The sequence below is a fragment of the Myodes glareolus genome, chromosome 2, assembly GCF_982192425.1.
Source record: "Myodes glareolus chromosome 2, mMyoGla1.1, whole genome shotgun sequence".
Classification (NCBI taxonomy): domain Eukaryota; kingdom Metazoa; phylum Chordata; class Mammalia; order Rodentia; family Cricetidae; genus Myodes; species Myodes glareolus.
The window spans coordinates 10,383,420-10,404,934 of record NC_142027.1 but is presented as its reverse complement, the minus strand read 5'-3'; the positions used below and the strand labels follow the sequence as shown (position 1 = coordinate 10,404,934).

Below are 21,515 nucleotides of genomic sequence, written 5' to 3'. Positions count from 1 at the left end.
CACTCACAGAGTCTTAGGAGGCCAGGTCTTGGATCTCTTGGAACTAGAGTTATGACCAGTTGTGAACCACCACGTGGGTGCTGGGAACCAAACCTGGGTCCCTTGCAAGAGCAGCGAGTGGTGTGCCTTGCTGAGCCATCTCTCCAGCCCCTAGAAAAGTGCTCTTAGTTAATGTTTTAGCACATGTCCGAGTCAGTAGGCACAGTGTAAGATTCCAGAATTTGTATGTTGACTGAGACGCTTCTGAGATGGCTCACATTCGTACAAATACACATTTTGCTTCAGAAATCCAAGAGGTTCTCTTTGGTTTAATTCTGTTTTGTAGTGGTGGGGGTTGTGCACATCAGCCAGCGACCACAGCTCCAGACCCCAGATGATCTTTTTGCTAAATCTAGCTTCACTCTGTGTTAGTGACTGACTACCTGCAATGAACAAAGGCTCCCTGGTACAGTGGAGACTTGCAGAGCGCTGAGTCTCCCACTCAGAGGGCTTCACTTGCTTTGTCTCCCGCCTGTCACCTCTGTGTCAATGAGTGACGTCACCTACCATCCAAGGGGCATTCTTCATTCCATCTGCACACCCAATTCCCTTTGCCATGTCAGGTTAGCATCCATGCAGGCATGGCACCAGGGATTAGGAGGCTGACATCTGTGAAATCCATTATTCCACCTGCGATAACATCTGTTTGCTAAATAGATTAAAATATTATCGTCTGCCAATGTGCTGTGACATTTACAGGCTAAGCGTGGAGGCCCGTGGAGGCTGTGGAATGGATTCATTAAATCAACTTTCAAGTTCTATTTATTTTTACTTATGTTACTTTATTGATAAGAGGCAAGGGAGGGTGGGCCATCGCGTGTGTGGAGGTCAGAGGACAACTTGCAGGAACTGGTTCTCTTCTTCCATCAGGTGGGTTCTGGGGGTTGAACTTGGTGGTCATGCTTGGTAGCGAGCGCCTTTGCTCCCTTAGCCCTCTTGGCCCTATATTGTTTAAGTTCTTCCCCAGATCCATTGGTGACTCTAACTGGTGCTGTTCACAGTGTCACCGAATCCAAATACTGTGATTCTCAGGTGGCACCCGGGTGAACTGTTGTGTCCCTATGTTTACTTACTGATTTATTTCTTGGCCTCAGTTACGTTTAATGTTCAGATTTTAGGTCCACTTCTGCAAACTGCACATCTCTTCTGCCCCATTTCACTCTGGATTCCCTGGAATCCTTCAGTTTTTTTATACCCAACGGCAACTAATTATGTCCCATCTTATAAATCTTTACTCCATGGCCAGGTTTCAGCAGAGTTGGTGAGGGTGGGTCCCAAGTGGTCCTCAAAGCTTTCGCGTCCTCCAGGAATGAAATGTCACTCTGTCCTCCCGAATGTTTCTCTGAAATGTATGGTTTTGTTTGTTTCAGAGACTTGAAGATAGAAAATTTGCTACTAGATGAAGACAACAACATCAAGCTGATTGGTATGGCTTTTCTCTCTTTTTTTTAGATTGCCTCTTAAATATTGTGCTGCCGATTATTAACATTGGAAATTGTCCGTGCTCGGTATCTGATCCGAAGTCAAGATTTCCATATTACCCCTTGTACTTCTAACATCTAATCACGGTTTTGAAAATTAATTTAACAGTTTATTTAGATAATAAATTAAAAGTATTAGGAAGATTAAAAGTAGTGTCATTTGATTGTGAAATGAATTTTATACCTTCAAGTAAATATTTGTTGGTCACATATTTCTTTGGACTTTGTAAGCTTCTTGTATGTGCCTGTGGTGTATATTTGGTGTGTACATGTATGTGCATGCATGTGCACATGCACATGGATATGGAGGGCAGAAGTCAGGCATCTTCCTCAGTCTCTTTCCACCTTATGTTTTGAGACAGGGTCTCACTGAACTCAGCTCACCCAGTTGGTTAGGCTGTGAGGCCAGGGAGCACCGGGGACCCTCCTGTCTCTGCCTCCTGAGCAGCGGAACTGCAGACATGTGCCACCGTGACCAGCTTTTCCCTTGGGTGCTCGGAACCCAAACTTGGGTCCCTTTGTAGATGATCCTCAACTTTTAAAACATTGTATTTTTAAGTGTGAATTAGCAAGAAAATGTATTGTTACTAGTAGAAAATAGTTTGGCTCAGCAACATTGCCCATAGCCTTTTCATATCTTATTACCCTTTACGGTGTATCTGAGGATGGCCCAGGACAAGGAAGAGTGAGAATGGCTTTTCCTTTTCAATAGAATCTCATGCAAACTTTGCAGCAGGCTGGATGCTGTGAAGAGAGGGGCCGACAGGGGTCTGGCTAGAACCTGGGTCCGCTGAAGAGAAGCTGCAGGATGTTAGAGGTTGTGACTGGTTCATAATTCAGGATCCTAAGTGACTTCCCATGGCTGTTCAGGAAGAACTGGGTTATTTTTGCTGGTGATTCTCTGCTTGTGTGTAGTTGCTCTTGGCTGTCAAAGTCCACATCCAGTCGTGAGGTAGCCAGTGCCAACTCTCATTTCTCGCTTTTCTTTCTTCCCCTACTTCACATATAAGACCCACTGGCACCTGGGATCCCACTCAGTGAGGGATCCGCTGCTCCTGGGCCGAGGGACTCCAGCCCGCTTTTCTGTGCGATTGATTAGGCTTCCTGACAGGTGGTGATGGACTGGTTTACCCGTTAGTGGAAAATTAACAGTTCCGAGGAAACCAATCTTCCCCACCCAAAAAAGGCCCTTTAAGGACCTATTTTTAGCAGGTGATTTAGAGCAGACCAGTGATTTTCTTTTCGTTAAATTGCTTTGCTGTTTTCACTGTGACTGCCCTGAGACCCAGACACAGAAGCAGTGAACAGAGGCCCTGCCGGAAGGCCTGCAGGATTTCTCCTGGTCAAACTCTCTGGGATTTCTGGCCTTTAACAAAAGATTGCCTCCTGGAGGGTAAGGGCTGGAGGGAGGGCGATTCCACCCATCCATGGCTAATGTATAATTTGTCTTCGGAAGATGTAGTGGTGGCAGTGACAGAGATGTTTTAACAGCAGAGACCCTGAGAGAACAAGCTTGGTGAGGGCTGACTGACTTCACAGTAAAAGCTCCCAAGAATTCGCTTCCATCTTGTTGACGAGCCCCCCTCAAGCAGAGCACCCAGCCTGTGGAGAGTTTCTCGGTCCTGCCAGGGCCCTGTCCACACTGCAAAGTTTCCTCATTCCTTCACCTCAGTGCCTTTGCTTTCTGTCCGGCTGTAGCCCTAGGTGACCACCTACAAATCTGTCCTGTTGTACAGCAGCACTGCAGAAGACAGATTTCTCTGTTGACGAGGAATTTCCTCAGAGGAACCTATCATGGTGACGCTAGGCCAGCAGTCTCCCGGCTACCGTAGTCACAGTGCTGAGGGTTGGTGTGCGACAGTTCTGTATTCTGTCAATTACGTTTTAAATAAATGCTGACTGGCCATGCAGGAAGTATAGGTGAGACAACCAGACAGGAAGTAAAGGTGGGGCAATGAGAACAGGAGAATGCTGGGAAGGAGGAAGCCCGTTTCTCCTGAATCCTGCCCAAATCACGGAAGAAGCAGGATGTGACCTACTCCACTGAGAAAGGTTCTGAGCCATGTGGCTAACATAGATAAGGATAATGGGCTAATATAAGTTATAAGAGCTAATAAGAAGCCTGAGCTAATGGGCCAATCAGTTTATAACTTACGGGGACCTCTGTGTGATTTTCCTTGGGATTTTTGGGCTGTGGGAACTGGGCAAGACAGAAACCCCAACAAGCCTGACCACCATGTTACTAAAATAGCAGGTGCTTTTAGAAGTAGCCAGAGATTAAACTCTCTTAGAGGAAACTCACAGACACCATGACCATAGCAACTCTTACAAAGGGAAACATTAACCGTGGTGGCTCACTCACACTTCAGAGGTTCAGTCCATTATCATTATGGTGGGCGGCTTGGCAGTGTGCAGACAGACATGGTGCTAGAGAAAGAGCCGAGAGTTCTTACGTCTTGACTCACAGGCAACAGAAAGTGGTCCGAGACACTGGGCGTGGGTTGAGCATGTGTGAGACCTCAAAGCCCGCCTCCACAGCAACTCATTTCCTCCAAGATCACACCTACTCCAACAAAGCCTCACCTCCTAACATGCAACTCCCTTTGGGGGCCATTTTTTCTCAAATCTCTCTGAGCAGGCTGAAGAGACAACATTCCTAAGCTAGAGCCTGGAATTCTCTTCGCAATGAGTATGGCGGTTGCTTTGGGAGGCCAGGAACTTCTCTATTCACCTTTCTTGGGTTCTCACCTCATGGCTGGTAACCATGGGAGTAACAGCCAGTTAGGTATTTCAAGCCATCAAGACTGTAAAAAGACAAATTACAACTAGTTGTTCAGACTAGGTTTGCCTTTGAGAGTCTCGCAGTCCTGACCATAAATCGTTCAGGTCTGCACGCGTGTTGCGTTTATAGCAAAGGAAAGAAGTGACGTACAGAAAGCAAACAGGAGCGAGGCAGAGAGAAGCTGATTGGTTATAGTTTAGAGCGGCCTTACATGAGCGAGGCTTCAACAGCTGACCCACCCAAGACTCCGTCCCTGTGGTAAGAGGAGTTGCCTGTCACAGTAGGTCGTAATTCACTATGCAGGGAGATGTCTTCCCTCCAAACTTAAACTACATAGTCACAATACAAACTGAATTGGGTAGTGAAAGATGAGCCAAGCCTATTGGGAAAAGACCTGGTGTCAAAAGCCAGGATACACAATTGTGAGGAGGGAAGCTCTGGGCACTGGGTTTTTCTTAGTCTCTTCCTGCTGTCACCTCCCAGTTCATTCATGACTTAAATGATAGCTATAAATGGAAGTCACGTTGTACTAGCCTAGAAGGTAGCCAGTTCTTATATTTAGCCTGCTTCCCTCAAGGGGAAGTGTCTGTGGCTCTCTAGCCCCTGGGATGGCAGTGTGGATCAAAGGTCTTTCCTAACCCTTATTATTACTATGTTAACTTGAAAGCCCTTTGAACCTCTTCTCTTCAAAGGATCTACTTAGGTGTTTTTTCAAAGAGGATTATAGCTATTATCATTTCTTCTTAATAGTTTCCCTGTTTTTGAAATCATTTGGTTTAAATAAACTTGCTTCAGCCATGTTTCAAATTAGCTAGAATTATCAGGAGCAAGATTTTTGATTCAATCATATATTTTTCTTCTTAGAAGAAGAAAAAAAGAAAAGAGAAGGCAGCCGGATGTTTGCGAGGATGTTCCCCCACCAGGGGGGATAACTCCAGCCTAGATGAGCTGTGAATATTCACTGGGGTCTTCTTTTGAGATTTCATTTTGCAGCTCTCAGAAAATTGAGTGATAATTAGCTTATGTATTTACCAAATCTAATTGAGGCTGACCTATCTGACATTACTGGGAGGCAAATTTCTCTCTGGTTTCACCATTCTAATTATAGGCATACGTGTAAAATTTTAATAACCATAATTATGAATGTGAAATATTCGGCCGTTTATTTCTCTACAATGTCTTTAAAATCAAGTCTTCCTGGCTAGATGAGGAGAACTTTAAATGCAGGTTTTGCGCCCTGCCGCCTCCCAAATCCTGAACTAATTTACCTTCTTTGAAAACTCTTGAGATAAGGCCAGGCTCTGTTTCCTAGCTTGCCTGGGACAGTGGATGGTGCTCTGGCCTTTTATCTTGCCCTTCTTGATAGATCAGATGGCGGGAAGGGAGGAGGTGGCCTAAAAGACTCCGCCCTTTGCTTTAACAGAGCCCCCATTGACCTGAGGAATGGGAGCTTTGCCTTTAACCTTGGAAATTCAGAAACACATTTTTCTGGGACTGCTGTGTGTTTGGGCTTCTACCAAGACAACTTTCCTAAAAACTTTGACTCCCAGCAGCACTGCCACTCCTGGTACTCCCTCCAGACTCCACAGCAGGAGTTCTTAAGCCAAGAGGCATGGGTTCCTCCTGCTAGTGCTATGGCCGCACTTATCTCCTGGGGTCTGGGAACAGGGCCCCTCACCGTCTTTGCAACAGATACTCTCTCAGATGGGAGGCTAGCCGTCCTCTGTGTCCAGACAGGCTTTTTTTTTTTTTGTAGTGTTTTCTTGTGGTACCTAGTGGGGCAAACTGGAGCAAATGGGAAGGAAATGGTCAGGTGGAGGTAAACGTGAGGGGACAAGAGGAGGGGGACAGGCGAAAACAGTCCAATCAAAGACAAAAGAAGAGAAAGGTTGGTGTTGACACCACTTTCCCGGTGGTTCTTCGGCTAGATCCCTGAGGGCTCGGTATTCTCGGAGCCTGAAAGAGTCCATGGGGTTCTCTTGGAATGAGCTGTTCAGTTGCAGCCCACTGCCGTAAGTGTTGGGGAGCTCTTCGGTGTCGTCATCGCGGCCCGCGGTGTGCAGGTGGCGTCACACCCTCCCAGTTCTCTCCTGGGCTGTTTGTCATTTCTCTTCCCTGTGGCTTTTGTGGTGGGTGTGCACTTGCAGGTGGAGCCAAGCGAGAACCAAGCAAACGGCGGTCATGAAAGGAGACAGAAATGGTGCCAATGCAGAAAGTATGGGGTGTGGTCGCAGCCTCCTCAGAGCCAATCTCTGACCTGCCCTGAAACTGGGGAGTCTTATGCCTATGGGTTCGGAGCTCAGCATTTGCAGTGCAGTTCAAAGGATGGCCCAGGATCTCAGCCCTTCAGTCTGAGATCAACAAAGATTGAGGAAGCTATTAGGGGAGGGAAGAACACTAACAGCTCCCTAATTGCCCTCTGCTTGCTGTATCTTTAGATCAAAAGTAAAGCATTCACAAAACTCCTAATAGACCCATAGCTGTGGGGCCCATCTGGGCTTTCCTGCAGGCTTCCCAGATGCCTTCCCCATCCTAGAACAAAGCAACGCCATGAGGTCACTTAGTCTAGTTGGCATTGCCAGCTTGCTGCATGTTCTTTTCCCAGCCAACACACAGGGCTGTTTAAACAGTCCTCCCCCACCCACTCCCAAATTACAGTATACCTCTGGAAGGAATTTCTCAGAGACCTTGATGAAAGAAACTGAGCTGAAGAAGTCAGCCGTAAGTGGCCAGGGATGCATACGGCCAGCCGGAGACAACCAGGCTCCGTTCGGGTTCTCCCTGAGGCCACCAGGCAGCCAGGATCTCAGCATGTTCTCCGTTCCTGCCTCAGTCCTAGAAAGCTAACAGTCCCCCTTTACCCCAGATGACTCATTTACAAGGCTCGATAGAAATATGTTTTGGCTCACCACACTGTTAGGTCTAGCCGGATTGTGCAGCGAGGGCTGATGTAAGATGTTCCACCGAAGCAAGGGAGCCACCACCCGGCACGCCTTTGTCTTGAGAAGTCTAGCAGGGGTTATGGTTTGCAGCTGGCGGGTTTCCTGTTGGATGCTAAATTATGTGTTAGCCTGAGAGAATGTTTCCTTTCCTGCTGTCTTTTTTTTTTTTCCTTCTTCTTCTTCCCTCCTCGGTTTTGCAATTTTCTAATTCAGAGTTCGTGTTTGTCTTCTCGTCTCTGCAGATTTTGGTCTGAGCAACTGTGCAGGGATCCTGGGTTACTCGGATCCATTCAGCACACAGTGTGGCAGCCCTGCCTACGCTGCTCCGGAACTGCTCGCCAGGAAGAAATACGGCCCCAAAATTGATGTCTGGTCGATGTGAGTTATCCAGCTTGTAAAAGTCAGTATTGCCTCCTAAGGTCTCTCACTGTCTAATGAGAATGTATCATCAATGATTCTCGGAGCCCGGCGTTTTTTTCTTCCTTTTTTCTTTCCAGACTTTTCTTCATAAACTTTCAAAATGGCATTTACAAACATTTCATTGGGGAGTTGAGAAAAGCAGAAAGTCAAGTCTAGCCTTCACAGACTTGCACTGGTGTTCCGTGAACCACCCATGTTGTATGTAAACCTTTTCATAAAGCCAGAGCGGAAATCGTAGCTACCCAAGAGGCTGAAGGAGGAGGATCGCAAGTTCAAGGCTGAGTTTAAGGTTCCCTGGGCAACTGAGTGAGACTCTGTCTCTGTATCAAAAGGAGAGAGTGGATGGAAAGGCAGCTAGCGGTGAAATCCTGGCTTAGTGTATGGTAGGTTCTAGGTTCAATCACCTGTGCCATGAAACCAGCCAAACCAACACATGTTCACATGTATACACACACACACACCCCAAACCAAACAAACACATGTGCACACGTATATACACACGCACACACCAAACCAAACCAAACCAAAACACAGGCCTGTTGATATACATACACAGATACACATCACATACACACACCACACAAACACACACACTACAAACTACACACACACGCCAAACCAAACCAAAACACAGGCCTGTTGATATACATATACAGATACACATCACATACACACACCACACAAACACACACACTACAAACTACACACACACACCAAACCAAACCAACAAACACATGTGCACTTGCATACATGTGTACATACACCACATACACACCCATATAAATAGACAAACAACACATACCCACACACACATCACCTCCCCCCCCCCGCATCCTCACTAAAACAAAATCAAACAAACACCCTACCATAGTTTCCTAAGCATGAGCTTTAAATCCGTCTGCTGCGGCCCACCTCTTCCACCTCTTTGCACCTGCGTGGTCTCGCACCCCCAGCTTGGCTTCTCTCCCATCTTCCCACATATTTTTCCTTTGCTGGGATGCTGTTCCGGCTCTTCACCCAATCTCATGTTCCGGCTTTCCTCCAGCAGCCCCTTTGTGAACTCGCCGTTTTCCCTGCCGAGGGCCCCTGTGCCCCCCACCTTTAATTTTTCTGTATGCCTGCCACCGCTGTTCCCTCCCCCATTTGTGAGCCCCTTCACTGCCTCCTCCAGACTCTTCACAGTCTTGGGACAGCTGGGGGATTCTTTAACACGCCATGGAAGAAATGAAAGACTGTGGAAGCCCCAGATACCAAGGGGCATTTCAAGAGTGTTGCGTCCTGTGGTGACGGGGAGGTGACCAAAGGGAAGGTGGAGCTGGTAGGTCAGGGAGCAGATGGCAGTTTGCTCCTTGAGGTCAGGCTCTTAAGGGGATGGACAAGACTGTGTTGCCCCAGGTGTGACCACACGAGCTGAAGCCGGAATCTCCTGCACGTAGCAGGTGTGTAGAGGAGGGTGCAGACCCAGGCTCCTCTGCCGCCTCTTGCTAACTCTGACACAGAAGTGAGTCAGTTGTCCACGTGGAGGTGAAAGCGCAGGCCGAGAAAGGCTGGGTTTTGTTCTTGGCCTTTTTGCCAAGTTGCTCGGTCAGGAGAAGGAATTCATATTTAGCAACCGTTGACACCCCATCTCTCAGTTGTATGACTAAGATAAAGGGCCGTGCTCCTCAGGGAAGCTTCTTCCCCCATTTCCCGTGGCCATCAGCTCTCTGTCTGTCTAGAGGCCAGGACTCTGTGTCTGTCTGGAAGTGATGGTGACAGGTGTCACTGGAGAAGAGGAGGGGAGATGATGTCCGGCCACAGTGCCTGGATGCGTCAGAAGCCGTGTGTGCTGCCAGCGGCCACCTTGTGTGCTGCCAGCGGCCACACATCATCCAGGGCGGGCAGGTCCCTCCTGGCGTTCCTCAGTGTCTCTGTGTTTGTGTTCACTTGGTGAAATTATTCTCCCCAGGAAGATAACGCACATCTGTAGGTGCTCAGAAAATCTCTACGGATTCGTGGTGAGCAGACACAGGAGTAGGCCATGGGAAGGTGTAGAATTTCATTCATGCCAGAAGAATCCCTGGAACAAGATGGCAAGCTGCAGCACCCAAAACCCAATGAATACCATGTCTCCTTTACTTGTGCCTCAGTAGGCAGAGCCAATTGCACGGCTCAACTTTGAACTGGGAGAGACCTTTTCTCCTGCTTGCTGGGGTATAGCCAGCGTCTGTGACTCACTTGCCTTCTTCTGTGACTGAGTTGTCCCAGTCCCCACTTAACCTTTTGAATGCTCCCTGTTGAGGTATTTGGTGATGGTGCCTTTGGGACGTATTACTTTCAGATGTAGTGAAGAAGGCAGAGCCTATGGTGCTATTGGTGTCCTTCTAAGAGGCACAGAGAACTTGTATTGTCTGTGTGCCATGTGAGGTCATAGGACAAGGAGGGAAGGTGGGAGGCTGTCTCCAGGACCCAACTGTTGTGTGATCTCGATCTTAGGCTTTCGGCTTCAGAATTGTAAGACAGTGTCTGTTGTTTGAGTTCCCTGTTCTGTGGTATTTTGTTACGGTAGTCTGAGCTGGCCAGCTTTCCGTTGCTATAACCCAATACTGGAGATGACGAGTCTGTGATGGATTGACCTCATTGACTGGGGCCTGTGGTGAGACACGGCACTGGGGATGGAGTGTGCGACAGGGCAGAACTGCTAAGGTTACGAACCAGGGGCAAAGAGAAAGTCCAAGTTCCCTTTCAGAGTATGTACTAGCTGCTTAAGGATTTCCGCTAGACCCACTCCTAAAGATCCCACGTCTTCTCCTAATGCCTTTCTGGGAATCAGGCCTTCAAAAGCACACAACCCTCTGGTGGAGACCTGCCCAAACCACAGCCTAGACCAGGCTGATGAAGACACCTACCTGCCTACAATTCCCCTGTAAAAAAGATGCAGTGTCAGGCGGCCTGGAGGCAGACACACCGCTGGATGAAACCAAGAAAGCAGTGTGGGGTGGGGTGGGGACTTTAACCTGCTCTTGAGAGCTGAGTGAAGCTGGCCAGGTAGGGGATTGGGGGCGGGGGCGGGAACAGCTCCAGGCACTGTGGGTATCTGAATACTGCCGGCTCTGCAGGTCCTGGCGAGAGCATGAAACTTCAGAGCCTTTGTTAGAAGATGGATTTTCCACTACCTTGGAGTCCTCTGTCTGAGGGAGGGCTTAGGTTTCTGTGTGGTACCCACGGCTTTGTTGACAGAATTGGGAAATGGAAAACCCAAAGAGAATTTAATTCAACACTGCTTAAGATGAGAAGGGAAACGGAGCCCACTGGCTCCCTGCTCTAATACCATCATTACAAAATGCCTTTTTTTTTTTGGTTTTTAATTGCTGTGAAACAGCATAGTAAGGAATTGACTTCTAAAATCAAAAGCAAATATCCCTCTCCAGAGGGTTTTGAGCCTGCTGGATGGCAGGACCAACTCTGAAGCTTCTGAGGCTGGTGAAGAAGAAACCAGCCTGTTGCATAGGAAGGCTTGGAGAATGCTTGAGACGGCTGGAGCCTCCTTCTGGTAATGTGGGCGTTAGCTGTGCAAAAGGGGATGGGGTCCTGGGGCGCTCATCCTTGTCAGTGGTGTCATGTTCAGGACCATTTCAGTTATCCTTAAAACCATGTTCACCTTTCTCCTTTACTTCACTCAGAGGTCTTATGTGCTCACACATGTGCACACATGCACACACACACACACACACACACACACACACATTCATTCTCTTCCCTCTCCACCCTTCCCCTTCTCTCCAGTGAACTTTGAGATTTTAGACACAAAACTGTAATGGTCACTCTAGTACATCAAACATTTATTATTGCTTCTCGCCTTTTCCTCAGAGTGGCATGTGTTCTAATTTGAAAATAACGTTAATGCACATGTGCTTTTTAATTGAAGAGAATTTAACTTCAAGACTATAACACTTGCTTGAGAACCTCAGCGAGCCTTTAAGGGTTAGAAGAACGGACACCAGAAGTCTTGTCCCCCAAGAGATGAAGGAAGCACCGTTATCACAGCACAGTGGTTTGCCCTGGTGGCTGTGCAGCCTGGGGACCTAGTGCAGAGTCATGCACAGACATGGTGCCCCGCCAACCCCATGACCCCAAGCTTCCTGAACCCTTCTTTCGCTGAATCCATGGGAGGGACCTGTCTTTTTCGAATGCCTTTGGGTAGATAAGTTGAGCAAGAGGTACCATGTTGTTCCAGTGTATCCGTCTCTCTACAGAACACGGTAATAAACCCAGGCTGGGTCCCAGTCTCCGCGTTTTACTGAATGACACCAGGTGCTCTCCCCTGTAGGCAGGGGTCACAAACAGAAGGATTTTCTCTGGATTCATGATAAAAGCTGATGAGGAAGGTGCAGGGAGAACTGTGTACATTTGGGAAAGCTGAAGGCTGTTGACTTTTAAAGAGAAATTCTGTGCTGGCCGGGCGTGGTGGTACTTGCCTCAAATCCCAGTGTTCAGGAGTCAGGGGCCGGAGGCATTTGAGGCTATCCTGGGCTACATAGTGAAACCTCATTTCAAAGGTGAAGCTTCTTTCAACTCTGGTATTTACCTGCTTTTGTAGCTAGCACATTTATTGAAATAGAGCAGGGAAGGGAAAAGAACAAACACCTTGAAATCCACCAGACATATTTTCCTGCCAAACGCAGACCATTTAATGGAAGAGGGCTGAGACGGGAGCTTTTTCAGATGGATGCAGGATTCTTCCGTTCCTGTCAGGACTTACTTTGGGAGTTGTTGCTGAAAACTGATGCAGGAAGACACATGTAACCTTCCGGTGGAGGGTTAAGTTTGAATTCTTCAAGGTAGTTCCTTTCTTGTAGAACCATACAGAACCAAGGTATGCCTGGTTCCCCTCTCCTTCTCTGTGTAAGCCAGCTGGTTGTCAAGGCTCCTGGCCACATGCCCCTGGGACTAGTCACCTCCCCCTCCCCCTCCTCAGGCATAGTTCATATTCGCTTTTTCCTTGCGTCTGGGTAGTTTCTGGTGACTTCTCCAGGGAGCAGCGACTCAGTGTCCTTCTTCTTGGAGGAATACTAATTAATAATAATAATAAAATACTCCTCCAGGGGATATTTTAATGTGTCAGACTGACTGTCAGGACCAACGTTTGCTTTCTGACTCAGTACTGAAGGTTCTACACCTTCTCCACAGGGCTCCTTTCCTTCTTCCAGCTGCCCGTCACTGCCGCCGGTTCCTTCTCTTTCGACATCAGACCGTTGTGCAATGTCCTTTATCCCGCAGGCTTTCCAACCCTGCAGTGGCTCCCTGTATTTCCTGTTGGTTGTGAAACCAGCCCTGCTGGATTGTTGCTCCCTCCGCCCCTGTCTCTGTAATCGCTGGCTCTCTTCAAAGCTATCTTGGAGTTGTAGAAGTTCCATGTCTGCCTCAGAGAACCCAGGAAACTCCTGGGCCATATTTCAAAAGGCTTTTCAGGAAATTCTGAGCATGTTTGGAAACTCTGCCTGATTCTATGGGATTAGAGGCTTTATAAACCGCATTCCACATCTCCTTTGGTATTCTCGCATGCTTGTGAAATGTCAGAGGGGCTGCCTCTCTCTTTATCCACCTATTAAACATGGATGAAAACTCTAGGGGAGAGGAGTTAAGACTCCCAATCTGGTGTGTCTTTTAAACTCTCCTAGGGCTATCCGGTTATTAATGTGGGTTTCCATCGTCATTTGCCCAAATACAATTGTATTTCTTATTATTGTTTTGTTTAAAAAAGATGAGGGTTTTTTGTTCCTTTTTGTTTTTGTTTTTAATGTGACAACAGAGAAGATTTGTTTGGTGTTTAATTTCCTCCAGACACAGCACTCAGCTCTTCCATGGTTTCAGTTACTTGGCCTTCGTATTTTCCACATTGTGAGGTAAATGTGCTGGGATGAAGTGAGGGGAATCTCTCAACGTCTGTGAGTTTGTAATTGATAATGATCCATAATAACTGGAAGCCTATGGTAAGGCAGTCACGATCTTGCTTGGAGTTCCCTGGCGCCATCTTAAACACAGTATCTTTCATCTTTATCTGTGGTCTGTGGTCCAGGGTATGTAAGGAGGAGACAAAGACCTAGGGAGCTGGTGGCCTTGTTTTGTTTTTGTTTGTTAGTTTTTTTTCTTTGAAGCCAACTGGTGATAAGGAGTCAAGTGATTTTCTGTCTCCAGGTCACACGGAAGAAACTTTTGCAATAGTTTTAGAGTTATTCTTGGTTCAGACTTTCAACAAATCCCTTCAACCAGGTCCTTCCCCACTGCACAGCATCCTGCCCTTCAGCCGGGTCCTTCCCCACCGCACAGCATCCTGCTCTTCAGCCGGGTCCTTTCCCACTGCACAGCATCCTGCTGCTGGTGGCTTCCTATAGCACTCAGAGCATTCCACCTGTGACAAAGAAGCCACACGTCCCCAACAGATGACATGGAAGGTGACGGGGCAGTGTCTTTAGGCTCGAGTGTTGTGTGCTGCCCTCTGAACATGTGACGTCTTCACATGTTGACATAGGTGTTTCTGTGGTTTGTTTTTCTAAGTGTTATGAGCACATAAATCCAGAATTATACATCAATAAATGTATGGCCTTGTAAAACTAAAATGCCCAAACTAATTTACATTCTAGTAACTCAAAGACTTAGGAGCCCAGTGTATTCCAATGAGGATATTAACATAATGCAGTGGGGCCAGTGCTGAAGAGGAGCTGGATTGCAGTCTGTAGTCTATGTGGTCCTCCCCGCCAGTCCTCCCGTCGGACTCACTATGATGGCTTGACTCTCCCAACATCTATGTTTTATCCTCCCAGTGGGTTTTAAAAAAAATTCATCATTATTGCACTTAAGTACTTTTGTGTATGTGGTGTGTGTGTGTGTGTGTGTGTGTGTGTGTGTGTGTTAGAGAGAAGGAGGGGAGAGGAGGGAGGGAGAGAGGAGAGGAGGTTCACATCTCAGTGGCATGTGGAATCAGAGGACATTGCTATGGAGTCATTTCTCTCCTTTAACTTCTACGTGCATTTCCGGCGCTCAAATACACATCACCAGGCTCGCCTGGCCAGCACCATCGCCTGTTGGACCATCTCACTGGCCCCAGTGGGATTGTTAAACCACACATGACAAGCCCTGGTCTGAGAGTTTCTGACTCTGAGTCTGGAGCCGGCCTCGGAATGTGTACTTTCAAGTGTTCAGGTGGTGCTAGTGTGTGGGAGTGAGGCACACACTCTGGGAAGCGGTGTGCCACTGCCCTTAGCAGGAGACTCGCAGATGCATCCCTGACACATTAAGTCCACGTTGGCCTCCTCCTCATTATATGGGGATAACAGTAAAGTCCTGGCCGTGGGTGAGTACCCGGTCTTGTTCCAGAAGCCCTGTACAGAAGGCAAAGACTCTGGCTTAGTGTTTGGCCACCCATCCTCTTTCAGCCCTGTGCAGGGGAGGCTGCCTCCAGGCTGCCGGGAACAGTTCATCTTTGAGGTAACTGTTTAGTGGTCTTCGGTAACCATGGAAGAGGCCAGAGACTTTCCACTTGTTAAAGCCTATGTCTAAGGCCTCTTCGCAGATGTCTCATAGTTTTGAGACTTCTTAGTTTTCTTTTCTATCAGTGCTGAAGACTTCCCAAAAGCCAAGCGTTTGGCTCTACCTAAAACACATCAAAGACAGAAGCCTGCACAACAGGTCTTTAAGACAAGCCGCAACCTCAGCTCTCTTCCCCTCCCCTTCCAAACTGCCTCCCTCAGCTACTCAGTTCTGTCACCGTGACTGGTCTGGTTTCTGAATTTTAACTTGGTGCATCCCTTCATATGCCTACACGATTTCTTTGTGAAATCTATCACTTCATTCTGACTTATAGCAGTACTGTGTGCTTGCTGCCACCCTCCCCAGCTCTCCAGTCTGAGCCCCTCTGGTTCGCTTATGTGGGAGGCCGCCTCGCTGTGTAGGTAACTTGTTTGGCTGTGGAACTTTTTGTTCACCTCTCTTCATGCCCTGAGGAACGTGTTGCACTGAACACGTGTCAAGAATGACTGTTGTCTGTAACTGTGCATCTGTCTTGCCTGCTTTGTTTCTTGAGTTATGTAATTTGTCACGTGGCCTCGTCCAGCCGACTGAAGATGTATAAGCTCATACATAAAACACTCCCCTAAGAGACTGCCCAGTCTCCGTAATGGAGCTTGTGTCAGAAGCAGTGTAATCCCACATTGTCTTCCTCTCTCTGATCTCATTTTTACTTGAAAGGGTTGTGTTTATTCGTATGCTTGCCCATTGCCTGCTCCTCTCCCGCTCAAAATCCAAAATGGCATCATTGTCTGGCTGACAGAACTCTCAGTCAGAGAGAGGCATCCAGCAAGAATCTGTGGAATGAATGTGTCTGTCCCCCGACTCCGTTCTAAGTTCAGAGAGAGAACTGGGCCTCAGATTACATCTGGAATCTGAGCGTGCTTGAGGCTGCAGTGTGGGCTCCAGTACCTGTCATTATATGGAATGCAGAACCCAGAGGCGCCTCAGTGGAATTAGGCCCGAAGGGTCTTAATTTCAATCAGTCTCATTGGCTCTGTTTTGACTGGAAATCCTGTTGCCTTTTTTTAAAAAAACACATCTGCCCAGGGTGCCTTTGAAGAGTGGAGGCCTCTTGGTGAGCAGGCATTTCTTCCCCAGCGGGAAACCTTATCAACATGATAGGAGCTTTATACATCAAGAGAGTAAAATCCTCCCAGAAGACTTCGCTGTCCTCTGGATTGGCTTTGGTGTAAGCAGTTATGTCCGCTCAGCAATAGCTCAACCATAGCTGAGATACTGGTCCAGGGCCTGGTGGCAGGCTCCCAGTAATTAATCGATTGAGAGATGAGCCTGGGAAGGGCTTCCCAGGGCAAAATTCAAGCAATTGGAGTGGGTATCGTGGCTTCGCTGATAAGAGATGGATAGAAGACTGGCTTTGGGTGTGGAGTTTTGGTTTCAAAGGGCTGAGTGCTAAGCCGGAACCCTCATTAGCCCATAGGAGGTGCCCTGTATCATTTAATCTGGCCACTTCTAAGTTCTGCCTTGCATAGCATATCTGGAAATATTACAGGCTGGCAGGATCACTCCTAAGGCCCCTAACAGTGTGTCCCACATGCTGCCATTTGGAATTCTCTGGTGTTGATGTCTTCTTCTCATTACAACTTGAGTGTCCCTTGTCCAAAATGCTTAGGGCCAGAACCATGTTTTGGTTTTGAGATCTTTGCACGTATGTAATGAGCTATTCTGAGCATGGGACCCAAGTCAGTGTTCTGCATATACATTCTAGACCCAGCCTGAAGGCGATCTGAAGCAGTGCCCTTGGTGCGCTACCACCTTCCACATGAAGCCGGGGAGTGGAGGGGGGAGGGAGGTTCTCCTTGTGGTATCGTTTTGGTAGTCAAGAGGTTTCTGATTCGGGACATTTAAGATTTTCCAGCAGATCCTCAGCCTGAATCCGAGTGAAGACAGCGTGGGTTCTCCTCCAGAGGCAGCTCCGTCTTCACAGTGTTCTCACCCCAGCCTTTCGGGTGTCAACACCTCAACCATGACATGACTGGAGGGTTCTAGAAAGATGCCTCAGCTGGCTGTGTACGCTTTGTCTTCTGCACCCGGGACCGCTATGTTCTCACGCTTCTATGTGTCTCTTTTCAGAGGTGTGAACATGTACGCTATGTTGACCGGGACCCTGCCTTTCACAGTGGAGCCTTTCAGCCTGAGGGCTCTGTATCAGAAGATGGTGGACAAAGAAATGAACCCACTCCCCACCCAGCTCTCCACAGGTAATGTGTCTGCTGCCCTGGATTCAGGGTCTGGGCGCCTGGGCGCTGTCTGACAGGTTTGGATTCCCCTTGGATTTCCTTTCCCTGTTTAAATAACAGAGGCTGCTGGGATTCCCATCCCCAGCAAGCCAGTCTGTCCAATGCACGTTGTGTTCTCCTCCCCACCGTGATTCGGAAGCTTCTGTCTCTGTGATCACCTCCTTCTGTCTCTGGTACAAAACACATGCAGCAAGGGGGCCTTGCCGTCTTTGCTTGAGAAGGAGCTGCAGGCTCACACTGTGCAGTGCAGCCTCAGGAAGGCTCGTTTGCTTCAGCCAGTTTACTGCAGAGAAACATTGGTTTCATTCAAGTATTGGCTCCGTGATTTGTTTTATTATGTGGGTTTTGAGGCCGTTCAAAAGCTTTCAGCCATACGTGGACTTGGTTACTTCATTAGAATAAATCAGAGATGATTTTGAGAAGTTCTCTCATACTTCAGCCCCTTCGAATTGTAATAAAAGACTTGACTAAAGACTGGGTTTCAGACTCGGTAAATTGATAGGATCCGATCTTTTGTTTGGTTCACGATTCACATCAAGTTCCTGGCCTGTGCTCGGCTCGGAGGGGTCATTTAATTGCTCTGTTAGAATCTGTTAGAATAGGGTCACTGAAATGAGGCTTTTGACAAAGAAAGGCCAATTATTTAATTTCCCCCTTCCTGATACATTTTGTTTTGCCACTGTTGAGTAATCTCCCCTGGGGTTTGTAAGCATCTGGGGAACTGACCTGGGATACACTCTTGTCAATGGAGCCAGCTTGGAATGAGTTCTTGGGCATGATTAACCCACCCAGCTGCTGCTGATCTCCACTTCACCAGGCAAGCAGATTATAATCCCTGGAGGTTGAGAGCCAGGGAGGCCTTGTGTCCTAGGGAAGAGAGGTTACAGTAGTGACTTGTGGAAGAAATAGTTCTGTACTGGGGGTCTTGACTCGTGGAGCTAGGAAACTCACAGCGTGTTGAAGGAACCACCACACGAGGCTTCTGGGCATTCAGAGGTGTTGGAGGTGCCGTAAAGCACTAGGGAAGTGTCCATTCATCCATCCATGTATTCATCGTTTTATATCCGTTCTCTTAGTCCATGACAACCAGTCATATACTAGGTGTGTTCTAGATGCCAAAAAGAGAGCCATATGTAGCCTCTGTTCCACAGAGAATATACATCTGTGGAGAGAGGCAAATATATACATATACATGTATATGTGTATCTATGCACACACATATATGTGGATAAGTAAACATGTCAGATAGTTAGTTGGTAGTGTTGGTGCTTTAAGTCAGGTGGCATCAAAACACACAGTGCATTGCAAGATCTGCTCCCCCTCCCTGTATAGGCATTGTTTCCTCCCTCCCCCAGCTCTACAAAGCTTTACTGGCCACTGTCCGATCTCCATCTCTCTTCATGTTTTTGAAGCGAAGGCAATATGAAGATGGAGAATACATACAAACCCCTTGTCTCGCTGCAGTTGTGTAAGATCTCTTTTCCCTGCTGAGTTGTGTCTGTCCCCAAAATGAATAGACCACAGTTTGTTTAGCCAGTCACCCGCTGAAGGACCATTGGAGTGTTTCCAGTTCGGGGCTGCTGTGAGCATTCAACTCCAGATGTTTCTGCGAATGTGATTTCTGTAAGACAAGTGGCCAAGAAAAAAATTGCTGGGTCGCAATGATAACTGTCAGCCCCAGTTCTCAGCGGCTTGTGACCACAAGGGCTTACTTTGTGTGCTTTATATTAATTGAAGGTTGGATCAAAGATAGAAGAGGTCTGAGCCCAAGTGGGATCTCAGACCCATTGCTGGTCCATACAGAGAAGATAAAGGAGGAGGTCCCCGCCCAGCAGCAGAACCACCCGTGCCTTCTGTATCTAAGCCTGGCACATGGCCTCCGTCAGGCACTCGGGAGGGAGCAGTGCCACCCCCCACGGGTGGTGAAAAGGCAGAGATGTGTGTGGACAGAACCAGTGTGAGCCACACACAGGCTGTAGGAGAAGCAGGCTAGTGCAGCAAGCCCGGTCGGCCTTTGTGCCCCCACCATCAACTGTTATATCCAGAAACACTAGTTTATCAGTACCAAGAGAAGCCGTCCCTTCACGGAACAACAGAATGAAGTTCTTTTCCCTGTTCCTACCTTTCCACTGAGTCATGCAAGGTGGACGCCATTGTTCCCAATTTACCAGTGAGGAACCTGAGTCTCGGAGTGATTAAGTTGGCTTGACTGAAAACTCGCATTTCCCTTCGTATTATGTCATTTATTTTCCCTTTCCTTTTAAAAACATATGCATGTTCACATGCATACACAGACACACACACACACACACATGTGCTCATCTGTGTACAGTACCTGCAGAGGCCAGGGAGGGTGTCTGATCCCTTAGAGCTGGAGTTAATATTGGTGCTGGAACGGAACGTGGGTCCTCCTCAAGAACAGCACTCACTCTTACCTGCCGAGCCATCCCTCTGGCCCTCTTTCCTTACTTAACTCCTGATCTGTCCTCTCCGCAGCCTATGAACTTCCAAGTCTTGTCTCTTGTCTTTAGGTCTTGTGTTCTGAGTGATGTCATTACAAATTGAATATGCACCAATGTTGCCATCTATCAGGAACACATATCATCGTTAGTTTGATATTCTGTCTGTCCTACTTGAAATGATTACATCAATTAAATCTTATGATTACCATTTAGATTAAATTCCAAAGTTTTATTTATTAATTTATTTTTATTTTAGCAAAGTTCAGTTGGAAAAAAAATTACAGTGCTCCTGTCCCTGATAATGAAATGTGCAAAGAATCGCCTCCTGTTCCCATCACGCAATTGGGAACCTTCAGCCTTGGGGGCCTTTCTAACTCTCCTCCGGTTGGTTTCCGCTTTCTGCAAGTTGCCTCTTGCACAGCCCAGAGTTCACGAATGCCTTTCGCGGCTGAGAGAGTTTCCCAACAGTTTACTCTTTCGTCACGGCGCCATAGCAATAGCATTTCTAATGTATTCCAAGCAGACACTTCCAATTAAGAGGATTTTGTCTCACAGATGCACGGAGAGAGAAGCTGAGGAAGAGACATTGGCATTGCTGAGGGTTGGGCCCGGTTAAGGGTTCCGAGAAGTCTTTACCCATCCATTGTGAAAGGATTCTTAGCTGAGAGGTGATGAGAGGGCAGCATCCCTCGAGAACAGGCCTCTGCTTGTGTTTGCCTGGCTGCTGTAATGTAGGGTGCCTTTGTCTGGTGCCTGCCGCCCTTGCTTTTGGCAGTGCCCAGTGCTCACGTAAGCCAGTTCAGACTCAGTCTGACTGCTGCTGAAAGAAACGGTGTTGGCACGCCAGTGGTGCCTGCCTCCTGGTGTGCGCAGGTGACGGAGCCCCCGTTCGGCTCCCCCGTTCGGCTCCCCCGTTCGGCTCCCCCATTTGGCTCCCCCATTCGGCTCCGACTCTCTCAGCTTGAGTAGAAAGCCCAAAGGTCAGCTCTCAGGAGGCGAAGGTGGCCAGGACCATGCTAGATCTCACTTTCTGGGTTAGCGGGGAATGTGTCATCCCTCTTGGCCCCAGAGACACGGATATTTTCAAGATCCAAGGACAGACTTTGAAGCGCTCTGAGGATGTTCACAAAGTCTTTTCAGGACAGCGGTGTGATGTCTGTGACGTCCAGAGGTGTATGACTATCAGCAGGGACTTGGACTAAAATTATGTGTGCTCATCAGCAGTTTGTGAAGATGGAGAGCGCTTGGTAGAGAAAATAGAACAGAAACACACATCCGGGTACCCTTAGCTCTTCTGGCTAATCATCTTCAGAGAAGCCCGGCTCGGCTGTGAATGGAGGCCAGTAACCTAGGGGTGGGCATCAGAGAGCTCAGAAGGCACCCTGACTCAGCCGCCCCACCCAAGTCGGTTCCTCAAACCCACCACTTTGTCCTTGAACAATAGGGTGAGTGGTGGGTTGGGGAGGTGGCTCAGTGAGCAAGAGGGCTTGCTCTTCAGAGTTCAAATCCCCAGATCCCACATTGGAAAGTCTGACATAGTCGTGCATAGGCCTGTAGCCCCACCGTTCTGGAGAACAGAGACA

At 47.9% G+C, this 21,515-nt stretch overlaps 1 protein-coding gene across 1 annotated transcript in view; it reads left to right on the top strand.

Annotated features, from left to right (window-relative positions):
• Positions 1-21,515, top strand: part of Hunk (hormonally up-regulated Neu-associated kinase) — a 109,994-nt gene that overhangs the window by 58,953 nt on the left and 29,526 nt on the right. The window contains exons 3-5 of the mRNA XM_087899363.1: positions 1,410-1,465; positions 7,487-7,622; positions 17,304-17,431. Coding sequence (XP_087755489.1) covers positions 1,410-1,465; positions 7,487-7,622; positions 17,304-17,431 — 320 coding nt within the window. The remainder of the gene's footprint in view (positions 1-1,409; positions 1,466-7,486; positions 7,623-17,303; positions 17,432-21,515) is intronic.